This window comes from Microplitis mediator, chromosome 10, assembly GCF_029852145.1.
Source record: "Microplitis mediator isolate UGA2020A chromosome 10, iyMicMedi2.1, whole genome shotgun sequence".
NCBI classification, from domain to species: Eukaryota; Metazoa; Arthropoda; class Insecta; order Hymenoptera; family Braconidae; genus Microplitis; species Microplitis mediator.
In genome coordinates this window covers 3,096,049-3,113,232 of record NC_079978.1, presented here as the reverse complement: position 1 = coordinate 3,113,232, position 17,184 = coordinate 3,096,049, and the positions used below count along the sequence as shown (strand labels likewise).

Here is a 17,184-nt window from a genome sequence, read left to right as displayed (position 1 = left end):
AATTAATTGTAGTCCGTAATTATTTTTTTTTTTTTTACAAGACTAAATTATTACTTTATATATTTTTTGTTCTTAGCTGCCACTAGGACTTTTTTTCACTTATTTTATAAATTATTTTAATTAAATTTGAATTATAAAAAAAATCCGAAATCTCAGAAATAGAAAAAAAAATTTAGTATGAATTTATTAGTTGCCGACCGTTTTATTACCAATCAATCAAATGTTATATTATTTTAATTACTAAAAACAACAAATTTTTTTTTTTAATGTAATTGAAAAAAAATTAATGAGTACAGTCGAATTTGTGACAAAATTTCCTCTTATTTGAGTACCCACATCAATATATTTAAAAAAAAATATTTTCCGCGAATTAACCGCGAGTTAATTCGCGGACAATTGCGTTTATTTACATATATCGATGTTGGTATTCATTTTAAAGGAAATTTTGTCTCTGTTATGAAAATCAGATTTATTTTATAAAAAAAAAATTTTCAAAAAAATTAATTGTAATTTTTCAAAAGTTTCAATACGGAGACACTAAATTTCTACTATTGTTTTTTTTTAATAAATTATATTTACAATCGATTCGATTTCAAAATGGAGTTGAATTAAAAATAAAAAAAATTCTAAGTTATAATTTTGATTTTAAAAAAAATATTTTAACTTCTAATACTGGCACGCATCCCTCTAGTGAAATTAATCGACTAGACACAATTCTGTTAATAATAAAAATTACAAATAATTATAATTAATTACTGACTTAAAAAATATTATCGGCAATGAAAGAATTTACCGAGTCAATTAATTGTATATGGCATCGCATCCACGGGCAGTGATTTTAGCCTTTGTGATTATCAATGTGATAATTGATCAATAATTTAAATTATCTATACGTATATATATATTTATATATTAATGATTTATGATACAGATTATACAGTTATCGATAAATACCATTCACTATTCAAAGTATTTATAGAGATAGTAAGTAATTAAAATTGCATATGAAATCGGCCTGCACATTATTTAGGACCCATTTGTTGTTTTCCTTTTTCGGTGGTTCGAATTAATTGTTACTTTATTACATTAGTGACTAGAATATAATTTCTTCAATAGTAATTATATATAGATATATATTTCTCTCTATTTATTTATTTATTTATAATTTGGAATGTGCGCTGTATGGATTTGCGAAATTAGTTCGGCAAATTTTTCTTTGGTTGCTTAGGAATTATTTTATGACTAATTTTTTTTTTTTATTTTTAGTGACTAGATTTTTTTTAGACTAGAATTTGCGACTAGATTTTATTTTTTTTCATGACTAGATTTGTTCCATTAATTGAAAAAAAAAATTTTGTGGCGCGAAAAGAAAAATTTTGAAATTGATAGCCGGTAAAATAAATTTTGTAAAAAAAAAAATTAATGGATTGAATTTTAACTCGACTAGATATTTTTTTTATTTTTTGGATATATGACTAGAATTTTTTTTTTTTTTTTTGATGACTAGAATTTTTGTATTTTTTTTTTAATGACTAGAATTTTTGTATTTTTTTTTAATGACTAGAATTTTTGTATTTTTTTTTCAATGACTAGAATTTTTGAAAAATTTTTGACTAGAATATTTTTCAATGACTAGAATTTTGACTAGATTATATTTTGGTATAAATTGACTAGAATAAATTCTTTTTTATATTTTATTATTGACTAGAATATCTCACTTTTGTTTTTTATTGACTAGAATATTTTTTGGTTTCATAATTAATTGACTAGATTTTCTCACTCAATGTTTCACTGACTAGATTTCCTTAAAAATAATTGACTAGATTTTTTTATAAATTAATATGTGACTAGAGTTTTGAGATCTTATTTATCTTTTTTGGTCTTATAATTATTTGGTGTCTATATTACGGTATCACATGCAAATTTCCGAAATTTGTCTGCAGTTTAATTTTTTAAAACTAATAACTTATCATACTAAATTATAGTACAGTTTATCTCACTACTAGATTATAAATAATTGATAACTAAAGCTAGTGAGTCGTTTAAAAAATAATAAACTATTTATACAATGCGAGGAAATGAATTAAAAATCGTATAAACAAAAATTTATAATTTATCAGCGTACCTATTGCGAATTAACTATTGATACTGTGGGATGCTGGTGTCTGTTATCGATTTTACTACTGTCGACTCCAAAATATTCCTTAGATAGTTACTTTTTTTGACTAGATTGTGATAATGCAGCAGTAGTTTTTTTGACATTTCCGGGATTTGAGTTGAGATCTGAAGTTCTTGGAGATTTCCAGTTTTTTTTTTATATTTTTGTATTGATCCATTTTTGTGCATCGAAATTTATACAGGTATGTATAAAAATGTGAAAATGAAATTTATTTTTGTTGTACTGCTTTATATCACTCCAGTAATTTAAAAATTAATTTGTACATTTTGTGCTCGTTTTTATTTTCAAAATAATAAACGTCTGACTCTCTGCAATCAAAAATTCATAATTATTTATATTGATTCACTTTAAATTAAAAATTTTTTTTTTCAAAATTCAAATTAAATTTTTTCTACAAAAAAATGACACTTTTTTTTCAAAAATTTAAATAAAAATTATTTTTCGAATCAAAAATTAATTTACACTGACACTTAAAAAAAATCACTGTACACTTAAAAAAAATTAAAACTAAAAACTAATTCATTTTTCAAAATTACTCCGAAAAAAAAAATTGAAAATTTTGAATTTAACTAAAAATAATTAACTTATAAATAGAATATATATGTAAAATTACTTACCAACTGACAGTTTGTCCGCAAGAATAAATAAAAAAAACAGAAACTTGTTTTTAAAAAAAAAAACCAACAGAATTAAAAAAAAAATAAACTAGAAGCCAGTGAGTTCGATGTTGAAAAAAGAGATGACTCAGAGAGTTATCACGGCGATAGGGGATGAAGCGAAGGCTCGCGTGGCCCGGAGGACGCGACCGCGTCTACCCTCGCGAGCCACGCAAGCGCACACTACCCAGTCGCTCGCCAAACGCAGACTAATTCCTGCGGGGCGCGTTGCACTCTACGACACTTCTCGGCGTCTTCCCCTACCCCGCGACACGTGCCCTCATATATATATCTACATCACACCACATCTACCTCCCCTCCACCTAAATCCCCCACCCATCTCTTTTACCCCCTCCTTTAAAAATTCACCCCATCCGCGACTTGAAAGACTCTCGCCGTGAAATCCGCCCTTAGTGTGCGCGCGTTCCACTATTCAATCGCTAAATTATCTCATTGGCTAATATGTCCCGATAAATATTCACCCCCAATCTGAGCTTGGTCTTGTATGTCTTTCCGAAAATACCAACTCAAGGGGTAGCTGGAAATTTCACGTGCTTACAGATTCCAGATGCGCCCACAGTGCGGAGCGTGACGGCACGCGTCCACTTTGCATTAATTAATTAATTCAAAATTTTTTTTTATTCAAATTTTAACTTATCCCTTCCTTCTAATTTTAATAAATTATAAATTCAAAAATTTTTTTTAGATATAAATTTAAACCTTGATTTAAAATTGTCCATCCGACCTTGAAACTAGTTCAAGGAAAATAATTACGCAATTAAGTGATCATTAATATATATACATATATATATTGGTATTGAAAAGGTCAGGATAAGAATAATGCGGGTTAAAATGAGATTTATTATAGAATTTACGATATAATAAATATATATATTTATATATATTCAAGGTTTATTTATTAGCAATGCCAGCACATCAGATTATAAAGAGCCCGTATTATTCATTTTTCACGGACAAGTTGTTACATTTTTTACACAATAGTTATTCTAAATACTTATCATATATTTTTTTTATCGCTCAAATTATTATTTTCATAATTTACAAAATAAGGTATTTTTTTTTTAAATAGTAAGTATGTAATTAATATGTCTGTTTACACGAATAATTCACTGCAGGGCAGCTGAGATCTTTTCACGGTCAAAAAAAAAAAAAAACTAAACTGAAACGTCAAGTGTTACTTATGTGGTTTTGACTGATGAGCCGATTGCCGCTCCTGTAATTAGTGTTTCCTATATATATAAATATATATGTCCGATGCAATTTCAAAGAATCACTCCTTGATTCCCCTACATTAGACCACCTGGGAGTAAGGACTCCCTTCAGGACGATGACCGACACCCTAAAATATTTCCAAGATGCCTTGGCCTCATATATATATATATATATACGTACATATATATGTATTTTTTTTTACCAAATTAAAAGTAAGCTTTGAAATAAAAAAATTGTCATAAATTTTAAATGCACGTGTGTAATAAAAATAATTATTTTGGCTGAATTATTTTGAGTTAATGAAAATTTTCCAAAATAATAAAAGTGATAAATAAAAATAATGATAATTATTATTGACTTGGGAATATTTGGCCGAGTTTTGGTAACGCAGCTGGTAAACGAGGGCGCGTGATGCCAGAACATGAGTAGCCCAAGAAACCCAACAAAGCGTTTTAAATTAATATTATATATATATGTATATATATATATATATATGCATTTATAATAATCATAAGCTGGTTCTTCGTGTTTAAGAATTAATTAATTAAGAAATGGTCACGGTGTTCGACTGTTAGGGGATTCAGTTGCTTTTGCCAATATTATATTATGCAAACATATACAAGGGTTGAAAACTCGCTTACTTTGTAAGTATACATACATTAGTAACTAATCTAATATATGTAAGACCAGATATTTCGATATTTTAATTTCCAATCAAGTTAATTAAATTATTTCATGATAAAATTGTATTCAGTTAAATTAAATTTTTGGATATGGAAAAGGATACAAATAAATTGATTTGTTATTAAAAAAAAAAAAATTGTAAAGAAGTGAATGAGTCAGTCAATAAGTGCATCTGCTTTTTTTCTTTAGTGTGTCCTAAAAAAAAATAATAATACTGACACTTAACAAAACCTTTTGATAAAATTTATTCGTGGGTGGGTCTTTTATAATCAATATTATGATTAATATATCTGTATATTTATGTATATATGCTCTAGATCCAAAAAATATTTTAGAATGAATTGATATTTTTTTTTATTTCATGAATCATGATAATTAATTATAATAAATATATATTTGTTTTACAGCCGGAGTTTTAAAAACACGGAAATTTACTGCACTTAAAAAAAATATTTTTGACGATTTCCTTATTGATGATTATTTAAAATATATATGATTACTTCACAAATTTATAATAGAATAATTTTTTTTTGACTGAATGTCATCGATAGTAATCGAAAATAATTAAAAACTTTTATTATTTAACATAATTCGTGAGTCAGAAGATTCTTTTTTTTATTTTTTGCTCGTGTCGAAAAAAAATTTCGATTATTGGATTATTTTTAAACTCAATTTTTGAATTTCCCGCTGAGAAAATTGATGATTTTCAAAAAATTCGGGATTTTAAGTTGCATAAAATTTTTCTGTCCCATAATTTTATTTAAAAAAAAAATACTATGGCCAAAAACAGGCCGATTCAATTGTCGGCGAATTTCGAACCTGTTTATAGAGAATCAAAATTTTTCGGGGTGACTTCGCCAAATATTTTTACCCGAGTGGTTTTTTTTTGGTGTGAATAGTAATAGAAATAAAGTATAAAAAAAAAATTTTCTATAGAATAAAAAATAAAGAGCATTAACGCGGAGGATAAAGGGTCGTTACTAATCACGATAGTATCAACTCGAGTAATAAAAAGTCTCAATTGTCATCTATATCTCCACTCTAGTTAAGTACATTGTGTTATACATTGACAATACTGATAATAATAATAATAATATCTTTTGGGTCAGCCCTAAAACCGGTTTGCGTTGATCTTGAGTACCCGGGAGATTTAACGGCATGCAGATGCGGCCCAAAAATATATTCTAAAATCCAAACTAAAGAACAATAGCAGGTTAAAGAGGCGTACTTGGGTATTAAGATTGTGGGAAATATTTTTTTTAAACCATATACTTATATTTGTATGCACAACACTTTGACAATGCATTTTTTAACCCACTTAAATCTCATTGAGATAAATTACTATTGTGTGAGTTTGTCATTTTAATTTGTACCAGAACTCATATTTTAACAGGTGGTAAATATTTGCTGCACTTAATTTATTATATTTATTATTAAACATATTTTTGTATTTTATTTTTGTGTAATATATATATAGATATAAAATTATAGAGTTGATAAATAATTTTAACGGTTTTGATTTAAATTACAATAACCAGGATATATGTTGTGTAGTATTATTTATATAAATAAATAGTTATTTGTTGAATTTCATCGTGGGAATTTATGACACGATAAATATTTAACTATTGACAGCATATATATTTTAATATTGTAAGTGTTTAATGGAAACATATGTCAGCTGAAAGTACGTGCATTAAAATTTATATTATTTGCGTATATTTCTTTGCAGGGGTGCGACTGTTTCCCATGAAAAGTATCAGAGTTATACTTATATGAAAAAGAAAAAATATAAATAGATAACAACGGAAAATTGCCGTGCAAAAGTTATAAAAAAAAGAAAGCTTGGGCAGAAAGTCAAAATTATATGTCTAGTAAATAAAAAATCTAATGACAATGGAGAAAAAAATTTATTCATTTATTTATTGCTGTGGATTATTTATACATATTTTTTATACCACAGGTATTATTATTGATAAGAGGAATTTTGGGAAAATTAATTCATGCGCAGAAAATATACGAGAGAATTTTTAGTTGGCACAATCAGGTTTGGCATTCCATCAATCTGAGTCATTTTTAATTCCCTTATCGGTGCTTCATTGAGAAATATTTTGACCATTGGAAGACTTTCAAATTGAATGTCAAATAAATTTGATACGTCCTCAAGTTCATAGATAAAAATATTCCCTGAAAAATAATTAAAATATTAGTCGCGTTTAAATTTGGAGGGACAGAAAGTTCGAGCAAAATGGAAACGCTTGGAAAATTTTTTAACTTCCCGCTAAGAAAATTGTAAATTTTCAAAAATTCGGGAAGTTATTGGTTTCGGTCCGATTTACGAAAATCGAATTTCCATCAGATCTCGACGTTTCGAGGTCCTAGGGAGCTATCCTGACTAATTTCACGATGATGTCCGAGTGTATGTATGTATGTATGTACGTACGTACGTACGTACGTACGTACGTACGTATGTAAATACCTGTATCTTTTGAACGGATGAACCGATTTTGAACTTTAAGGTGCCATTCGACGCGGATTGTCAATATCTTGAAGCCGAGAGAAAATTGAGCTTGATCGGTAGGGCTCGTTCAGAGATATTCCAAAAATAAAGTTTTTTCAAAAATGTTTTTTTTGGATAACTTTTAATGTGCTCGATGGATTCATTCCAAAATGGACTGGGCTCTAGAGCTTTATAAGCCGCGTCGAATGCCACCTCAACCATCAAAATCGGTTAATTCGTTCGCGAGATATCGTGGGAGAAAGAAATGCTAAAAAATGGTTTTTTACAAAACAATGGCATACAAAAGTATTTGTGAGCTCGTAGAGCTCGAAAATGTATTCACAATAGTGTTTTCGAGCTCAACGAGCTCGAAAACAGCGGGAAGTTTTGGGGCTGGCCCGCAGGGTCAACTGACAGACCGATTTTTTTTTCTGATTTAAAATTTTTTAATTTTCATTAAAGTTTCTTTTCGGTTTTGGATCAAATAAATTATTTTGAAGGAACTAAAAATAATAATGAAAGTGTTCAATGGTAATTTTAATCAATTTTCAAAAATACCAAATTTTAACACAAATTTTTGGTTTCCCATTTTACCCGAGGATTTTCTCAAAAAAAAGATATATGAATAATTAGTTATTATAATTACCTTGCTTAGTAGTGATTATCAAGAAATTTGCGAAATAATGTAAGTAGGATACTATTTCTTTACTTATGTTATCTGGTAGTTCGTAATCTGCCTCCTCTACGACAGCTGGTTTCAGCCCACGACGAGAAGTTTTTAATACGATAACGCGAATTTTTCTATCTGTTATCGAAAAAAAGGACATGATAATTAATCGAGTTGCTTGTAGCAATAAAATTGAAGAAAAAAAATTATATACACAGAAAACAAAAACGATTTCTCAGAGCATTAATTTTTTTCTCAATCCAAAAAATGTTTTCTTGCCGCAAGAAAATTTTGATTTTCAATTCATAATTCGAAAAATTTCTTGCGCAAAGAAATCCTTTTTTTCTGAGTAGGAATCAGATAAATAGCGACAGGATTTACCGATTAATCATTTGAAATAAATAACTTTTTAAAAATTTCGATGATTTTGAATCGGAAAATCAAAAGTCGCGGTCTGTAGTAGGAAATTTAAATGAATACCTTTCTCGTGGTAAGCCATCAGGAGTTTAAAAGTTGGAATAAAAAATTTGACTACAGGAAAACCACTATCGTGAAAGACTGTTGTCGTGTAATTATTATCATTGACACTAATTGTAATTGGCTCAGACAATAATCGAGGAATTTTAATAATTGTTACTGCTAACATTGAAATATCGGGTCCCTCTGTTGGTTGTGGATGCAATAGATAAATTAACATTATCTGGCGGGAAAAAAAATTAATTTGTATTTACAAAAATTTAATATTTATGAAAAAATTATATATATAACTATTACTTTGCGATTTTTAACACATAATCCTTTATAAGTGTAAGCGAGGTAGTTTTCAACATGAATATTCAAAATTTCATTGGCTATTATTTCATCGTCGTCACTCAGTTCCAGTTGAAGAACTGACAATTTTCTAGGATTATGTTGGTTTATAATAAAAACGTCGTTATTAAATCCTTGGCTACAACAAATATACAAAAACCGATTCGTTTATAAATAAAAAATATATAACTTATTTAAATATTCTTTTGTAGTATACCTTAAGTACAAAGATTTCCGTGCATCAGTGAGAAAAATTTCGGGAGTTTTATATTTCCTTTTTTCTTCAACGTTCCAAAGCAAAATTTGATAGTTCATATATATTACAAGAATTATTTTTCCATCGTCTGTAAAAAAAAATCATATTTTATCCCGTGGCGCTCACTACATTTTTCATAAATATCTGCATTGAAATTCAGAGATTTTATATCAGAAATCAGTCAAGTTGACAAAATTTGCGACCCAATCGCATGTCCAAAATTAGTCGAGTGATTATTTTGAACCCGATAAATTTTCATTGGTCCAAAATTGACTTGTTTTGACTTAACTGACTATACCCGAGTCAAAAAACAAATTTGGATTTAAGTCTCAAAGTTCTCGAAGAGGTTTTTGAGGATCAATTCAAAATTTTAGAATTGACAACAGTTTAGAAAGTTATCCTAGTAGTAATTACGACTTATTTTACCACTTTGAGGACTAAACTGGAATAACATAATCTGCATTAGAGCCTCAAAATACCCAAAACATAAAGGAATAATTTTATCTGCATTTGAACCGCAAAAGTCTCATTCGACGTATTCTCTCCCCTCCCTTTTCTATCGAAAATTTTCGAAAATCCGAAGCATAACCTTACATTCGTTGGGGATTTTGAGGTTTCATTGTGGATTGTGAGTCCTGAAGTAGAATTACTTAAGTAACTGAGAAATTTCTGGGCGGCAAATAAAACATTTAAAAAATCTAGGCTATTATGGACTGAACTAGAATTTGTTTTTTGACTCGGGTAAACAGACATTGACACTTCAAATTTCAATGCGGATATAAAAGAAAACTACAGTAAATATTGTGATAAATTTTTTTAGTACCAGTACGCCAAATTTTAATTTTGATCCCGCCGGAAGGAAATATTTCATAAGTATTTAAATCCTCGATATGGTCTTTAAATGCTATCGGTTCCATCTCACCTTTACCGGTTTTCAAGTTGTATAAATTTATCAAACCAGTAAAATAAATTCCGACAGCCAAATAATTGTCTGTATTATAATTAACAAAAATGTGAATATGAATCATTAATTATACATGTATTAGATAATTATGTTTTTGTCTTACCTAATGAGTCACAGTTATATTTTAATGTGTCGATATCAATATCAGATTGAGCTAAATTGAAGTATCCTTGAATTTTTTCAGTACCACTTTGCAATAAAGAACACCATTGCAAGTACAAAATAACAACGTCTTTAAATTTTTTAAAAGTCAAATTTCTGTAATGTCGATTTTCCATAAATGGATATCTCATTTTTATCAACTGATATTTCCATGGATATATGTCTTCCTCAGAACATAATTTTTTCCAAATATCTAAATTATCAATATAATTTTTCCAACTCACGTGAACTCGACTAAGTTGCAAAAGTTCCCTTGGATCTTTAATATAATTGAAAATTTTTTCAAACACATGCTGAGGGAAATACACTTCCATTTCCGTTATATTTAAACCAGATATTAAATTAGTAAATTTGATTTTTGAATTACTATTAATGGATTAGAAAATTTTTTTTAATTGCACGAACAAAAAATAGTCACGATCAATTGACAATTAATTACTGAATGAATGCGCGTAAGACATTTCTCATTAATATATACCGCAGTGATACGATGAAATAATGATAATGATTGACAAAATCATTGAACATTTTTAAAATTGTCCACATGACAAAATAACGTTTAGTTTTCCAATATATTTAAATGGTGTACTACCGTATGATGGACGGTGTGGCTCAATAAGTTATAGATCAAATTGAACGGAATATAGTATAGTGCCGGATAGCTCAACTGATAGAGCACTCGGCGCGATACCGAATTGGTCTGGGTTCGAATCCCAGTTTGGGCTAATTATATTTTTCTCAATTTATCTATAAATTGTCTTATTGAGAACGTTTGCATGTTTAGGTTTCCACTATATTCGAATGGTTGATAAATAATTTTAACGGTTTTGATTTAAATTACAATAACCAGGATATATGTTGTGTAGAATTATTTATATAAATAAATCGTTATTTGTTGAATTTCATCGTGGGAATTTATGACACGATAAATATTTAACTATTGACAGCATATATATTTTAATATTGCAAGTGTTTAATGGAAACATATGTCAGCTGAAAGTACGTGCATTAAAATTTATATTATTTGCGTATATTTCTTTGCAGGGGTGCGACTGTTTCCCATGAAAAGTATCAGAGTTATACTTATATGGAAAAGAAAAAATATAAATAGATAACAACGGAAAATTGCCGTGCAAAAGTTATAAAAAAAGGAAAGCTTGGGCAGGAAGTCAAAATTATATGTCTAGTAAATAAAAAATCTAATGACAATGGAAAAAAAAATTTATTCATTTATTTATTGCTGCGGATTACATATATATATTTTTTTACTACGGGTATTATTATTGATAAGAGCAATTTTGGGAAAACTAAATCATGCGCAGAAAATGTACGAAAGAATTTTTAGTTGGCACAATCAGATTGGGTATTCCATCAATCTGAGTCATTTTTAATTCCCTTATTGATACATCATTGAGAAATATTTTGAGCATTGGAAGACTTTCAAATTGAATGTCAAATAAATTTGATATGTCCTGAAGTTGATATATAAAAATATTCCCTTAAAAATAATTGAAGTATTAGTCGCGTTTAAATTTTAAGGGACAGAAAGTTCGAGTAAAATGGAAACGCTTGGAAAATTTTTTTTTTTCTCATTCAAAATTTTTTAATTTTCATTAAAGTTTGCTTTTACGTTTTTGGATCAAATAAATTATTTTAAAGTAACTAAAAAACATAATGAAAGTGTTCAATGGTAATTTTAATCAATTTTTAAAAAAACAAAATTTTTGGTTTCCCATTTTACCCGAGTATTTTCTCAAAAAAAAGATATATGAATAATTAGTTATTATAATTACCTTGCTTAGTAGTTATTAATAAGAAATTTGCGAAAAAATTAATGTAGGATACTGTTTCTTTACTTATGTCATCTGGTAGTTCGTAATTTGCCTCCTCTACGACAGCTGGTTTCCGTCCATGACGAGAAGTTTTTAATACGATAACGCGAAATTTTTTATCTGTTATCAAAACAAAGAACATGCTAATTAATCGAGTTGCTTGTAGCAATAAAAAATTATATACACAGAAATAAAGGATTTCGAAAAATGTTTTCTTGCCTCTATAAAATTTTGATTTTCCATTCATAATTCGAAAAATTTTTTGCGCAAAGAAATCTTTTCTCCCTGAGTAGGAATCAGATAAATAGCGACTGGATTTACCGATTAATCATTTGAAATAAATAACTTTTTAAAAATTTCGATGATTTTGAATCGGAAAATCAAAAGTCGCGGTCTGTAGTAGGAAATTTAAATGAATACCTTTCTCGTGGTAAGCCATCAGGAGTTTAAAAGTTGGAATAAAAAATTTGTACACAAGATAACCCCTTTTGTGAAAGACTGTTGTCGTGTAATTATTATCATCGACACTAATAGTAATTGGCTCAGACAATAACTGAGGAATTTTGACAATTGTTACTGCTAACTTTAAAGTAGCGGGTACCTCTGTTATACGTGGATGCAATAGATAAATTAACATTATCTGGCGGAAAAAAAAAATAATTTGTATTTACAAAAATTCAATATTTATGAACAAAATATATATATAACTATTACTTTGCGATTTTTAACACATAATCCTTTATAAGTGTAAGCGAGGTAGTTTTCAACATGAATATTCAAAATTTCATTGGCTATTATTTCATCGTCATCACTCAGTTCCAGTTGAAGAACTGACAATTTTCTAGGATTATGGTGGTTTATAATAAAAACGTCGTTATTAAATCCTCGGCTACAACAAATAAACAAAAACCGATTCGTTTATAAATAAATAATATATAACTTATTTAAATATTCTTTTGTAGTATACCTTAAGTACAAAGATTTCCGTACATCAGTGAGAAAAATTTCAGGAGTTTTATATTTCCTTTTTTCTTCAACGTTCCAAAGCAAAATTTGATAGTTCATATATATTACAAGAATTATTTTTCCATCGTCTGTAAAAAAAAATCATATTTTATCCCGTGGCGCTTACTACATTTTTCAAAAATATCTGCATTGAAATTCAGAGATTTTATATCAGAAATCAGTCAAGTTGATAAAATTTGCGACCCAATCGCATGTCCAAAATTAGTCGAGGGATTATTTTGAACCGGATAAATTTTCATTGGTCCAAAATTGACTTGTTTTGACTCAACTGACCATATACAGACATTGACGCTTCAAATTTCAATGCGGGTGGATATAAAAGAAAAATTCAGTAAATATTGTGATAAAATTTTTTTAGTACCAGTATGCCAAATTTTAATTGTGATCCGGCCGGAAGGAAATGCTTCATAAGTATTTAAATCCTCGATATGGTCTTTAAATGCTATCGGTTCCATCTCGGCATTACCGGTTTTTAAGTTGTATAAATTTATCAAACCAGTAAAATAAACTCCGGCAGCCAAATAATTGTCTGTATTATAATTAACAAAAATGCAAATATTAATTATTAATTATACATGTATTAGATAGAGAGGGGACGAGGGGGCAAAATAGGCCCCTCAAAATTTTCTATACGCCAATAAATTCGGACGGATAATAACCTTGTCGAAATTTCTTATATAATGAGGGCTAAAATAGACCACCAAAACTGTTGATTAAATATAATATATTAACAAAATTACGCTTTAAAGTTATATCACAGCAGACTATTAAAATGACTTTTATATGACTAAAATACAATTGATTTATAGTTATTTGCAAATATCACACGTGTAAAGAATAAAAAATATCAAATCCGAAATTTTTAAGAGGGCCCACTTTGCCCCTAATTTTCGATTCTTAAATTTTAATTGACGCAGCAAAATGAAGTGGAAATAAGTATCAAGGGTCCAAAAAGAAGTAAACGCGTAAAAATAATTAATGATATTATAATTATTTTCCTTAAGGGGCCCACCTCTCCCCTATGTTTTTGTCTTACCTAATAAGTCATAGTCATACTTATATGTGTTGATATCACTATCAGATTGAGCTACATTGAAGGATCCTTGAATTTTTTCAGTACCACTTCGCAATAATGAACACCATTGCAAGTACAAAATAACAACGTCTTTTAATTGTTTAAAAGTCAAACTTTTGTAATGTTGATTTTCCAAAAATGGAAATTTCATTTTTATCAACTGATATTTCCATGGTTTTATGTCTTCACCAGAACATAATTCTTTCCAAATATCTGAATTATCAATATAATTTTTCCAACTCACGTGAACTTGACTTAGTTTCAAAAGTTTCCTTGGATCTTTAATATAATTGAAAATTTTTTCAAACACATGCTGAGGGAAATACACTGCCATTTTCGTTATATTTAAACCAGATATTAAATTAGTTAATTTGATTTTTGAATTACTATTAATGGATTAGAAAAGTTGTTTTAATTGCACGAAAAGAAAATAATCACGATCAATTGACAATTAATCACTGAATGAATGCGCGTAAGACATTTCTCATTAATATATATCGCAGTGATACGATAAAAGAATGATAATGATTGAGGAATCATTGAACATTTTTGAAATTGTCTTCATGACAAAATAATATTTTTAATGACAATTTTTATTTTATTACTGGTAATAAAAAATTCTTTAGAATTTTAGACAACTAGAAATTTCGAAAATTAAATATTTTAATAAATTCCTAATTAAAAGTCATATTAGTAATAAATATAATAATTTTTTATCATGAAATAACATGTAGGGGAAGGGGAACCCTCAAATTTTAAGGATCCCCCCCTCCCCCTATATATTTATTGAAAAAAACAGTAACGACTTACGGAATTTATGACTCAAAAAGTTTCAATTTTATAAAACTACAAATATATAATTACGATTTTTTTTCATATATATTTCTTAGATTCGAGGCCTTATATATAGTTATATATATATATATATATATATAAGGTCATAAAATTCTTAAAATATTGTGTCGAGGCCATGAGTATGTTGATCAAGATAATATATATACATATATATTGCATACAACACTATGATTGGCGACGTCTAGAGTCACAAAAGTTTAACAACAAAAATCATTACAGCCTAATGTGTGATCGTAAACCGTGAAATTTAGATTTTAGCTGTAAGAAAATTATTTTATAAGTGTAAACCATAGCCAGTAATTTTATTTTATTTTTTAAACTCGAGCCGAACTCAACAATCGACTATAATGATCAAAATCTGAGTATAATGATAAAAATCTTACTTAGAAAAAAAATTAATTGCGTTGTTAAATAATATAACACATACATATATATATTTTTTTCTTTAAATAATTGGATGGCTACAAATAAACGTGAGTAAAATAAGCGATGAAACTTAACATTAGCAATCTGAGAAATTCGTAATATATCGCAACCCCAATATTTCAGTAGTCGCGTCCCTGCAAACGTGTCAAGCAACACACACCCCATATACCCCACACACTCTCATGTGTGACACTTGAATGACAGGTATATAGGGACGTTATGACATGCCGCAATGGCGAAGTGTCGGTGCAATCGTAAAAATTGCTCGCCAGAGCCAGACAATTACTTATTATCATCTGTATACTGTACAGCAATCACTTTAATCTCAAGCCGATTTCAATTAACGTTATTTCATTATCATTTTAAATAATTATTTAATGCAAATGTAATTTATTAAATACGTGTTTGGTTAAGTAAAAAAAATGTTTGTCATTTTTATGGACTCTTGAATATTGAATGTCACTTCCCGGATCAAAAGGATCCGGATCATATGCTGGCACGTGCACAGGATCATACTGACAACTAATTTTAAAATTTGCTCATCCATAAATTCAGCACACGTATTACACTGTAAAATATTTCGGTGTAAAAATGGGCCCGGAGAACTTTACACCGCCGTGGAGTGTAAAATTCTCTCGGTGTAAATTTTTCATCCGTGTAATTTTAACACGGTGTAATCTACTTTTTTTACACCATTCTGTGTTACTCATTATAATTTTGATTAATGAGCAACAAATTATATTGAACACTTTTAACTACTTGATCAATAACTATAGTAGGGCCTCGTTATAAGACTATTGAGTTTCTCTAAAAAATTATGGCGATCCCTGGTTTATAAAAAAGACAGATCAATAGTATTATAACGAGGTCCGACCGTATATTAATTTTATTTAGATATTAAATACACAGAAAAAAAGGATTTCTTAGTGCAAGAAATTTTGATTTGTCCCAAAAAAATTTTTATTTGCCTTAAGAAATTTTTCGAATTATAAATTTAAAATTTAAAAATTTTTTGAGCGAGAATAAATTTTTTTAGAGCAAGAAAAAAATTTTTGAACCGAGAAATTTAGTCTTGTCTTAAGAAAATTTTTGTTTTCAATTTTCGCGCCAAGAAATTCTTTTTTTTTGTGTAGTATTTCTGAACACCTCAATATTTTTATGGTTATTTTTCTTAACGATAATTATCATGAATTATACATTTACACGTTTGGCGGAGTAAAAATTTGAAATTTTCACCGAATTTGGTGTAATTTTCATACCAAAATTTTTACACCGTTATTTACACTACAGGGTCCAAAAAATTTTTTACAGTAGTTGTTGAAATATATATGTATAATAATTGCAGTACATCTTGTCACTCTACTAGAAAAAAATAGTCTAGACTGTCTAAAGACAGAACAACAGAATTATACTTTTATTGTTAAATATATATAATAGAAGTACTGCATATCTGGTGTAATAGTTTTATAAAATATAAAAAGTCCAATATTCCTTTAATAGGAAAGACGATTCCGTCGTCTATAGATATAAATTTATTGTAACGACACTGATATTATTACGTCGGTAGACAGTACTGACGATAAGTGCAAGGGTGAGATCTATAAAAAAAGTACATATGAGAAAGAAAATTAGAGCTCATATATGGCATAAGAAATAAAGGGGTTCAATCATCCATTCACTTTGTAAATTCCACCTTGCGCGCAAACCAGCCGCTCTTTATATTTATATATGTATATATAAACGTTGAGGTGTGCTATTTTGATGTAAAGTGAGTACTGGAAACAGTATGGGATATTATAAGAACTTTTCACCCTTTGACAGGTTTAAACGCAATGCTCGGGGCTCGATAACACGTTTCA

General features: G+C 28.4%; 2 protein-coding genes across 2 annotated transcripts; both read right to left on the bottom strand.

The window, feature by feature from the left end:
* Positions 1-6,651: 6,651 nt before the first annotated feature.
* Positions 6,652-10,556, bottom strand: LOC130675597 (uncharacterized). The gene is made up of 7 exons (XM_057481374.1): positions 10,053-10,556; positions 9,809-9,976; positions 8,947-9,073; positions 8,694-8,868; positions 8,400-8,619; positions 7,899-8,057; positions 6,652-6,939 (listed from the first exon to the last, which is right to left on the bottom strand). Exons 1-7 carry the CDS (start codon positions 10,423-10,425, stop codon positions 6,749-6,751), a joined length of 1,413 nt encoding a protein of 470 aa, XP_057337357.1. The 5' UTR covers positions 10,426-10,556; the 3' UTR covers positions 6,652-6,748.
* Positions 10,557-11,319: 763 nt separating this feature from the next.
* LOC130675672 (uncharacterized) lies at positions 11,320-14,518 on the bottom strand. Its single transcript, XM_057481492.1, has 7 exons — positions 14,006-14,518; positions 13,331-13,498; positions 12,911-13,037; positions 12,658-12,832; positions 12,364-12,583; positions 11,905-12,063; positions 11,320-11,609 (listed from the first exon to the last, which is right to left on the bottom strand). Exons 1-7 carry the CDS (start codon positions 14,376-14,378, stop codon positions 11,419-11,421), a joined length of 1,413 nt encoding a protein of 470 aa, XP_057337475.1. The 5' UTR covers positions 14,379-14,518; the 3' UTR covers positions 11,320-11,418.
* Between the last annotated feature and the right edge of the window lie 2,666 nt (positions 14,519-17,184).

Excerpts from the sequence above, each read along its gene's own strand:
- LOC130675597 (XM_057481374.1), bottom strand. The coding sequence starts at position 10,425 with ATGGAAGTGTATTTCCCTCAGCATGTGTTTGAAAAAATTTTCAATTAT. Across the intron at positions 9,074-9,808 it reads AATTAAAATTTGGCGTACTG|ACGATGGAAAAATAATTCTT; the intron begins GTACTAAAAAAA and ends TTTTTTTTACAG. Across the intron at positions 8,869-8,946 it reads CGGAAATCTTTGTACTTAAG|CCAAGGATTTAATAACGACG; the intron begins GTATACTACAAA and ends TATTTGTTGTAG.
- LOC130675672 (XM_057481492.1), bottom strand. The coding sequence starts at position 14,378 with ATGGCAGTGTATTTCCCTCAGCATGTGTTTGAAAAAATTTTCAATTAT. Across the intron at positions 13,499-14,005 it reads GTATGACTATGACTTATTAG|ACAATTATTTGGCTGCCGGA; the intron begins GTAAGACAAAAA and ends ATTATAATACAG. Across the intron at positions 12,833-12,910 it reads CGGAAATCTTTGTACTTAAG|CCGAGGATTTAATAACGACG; the intron begins GTATACTACAAA and ends TATTTGTTGTAG.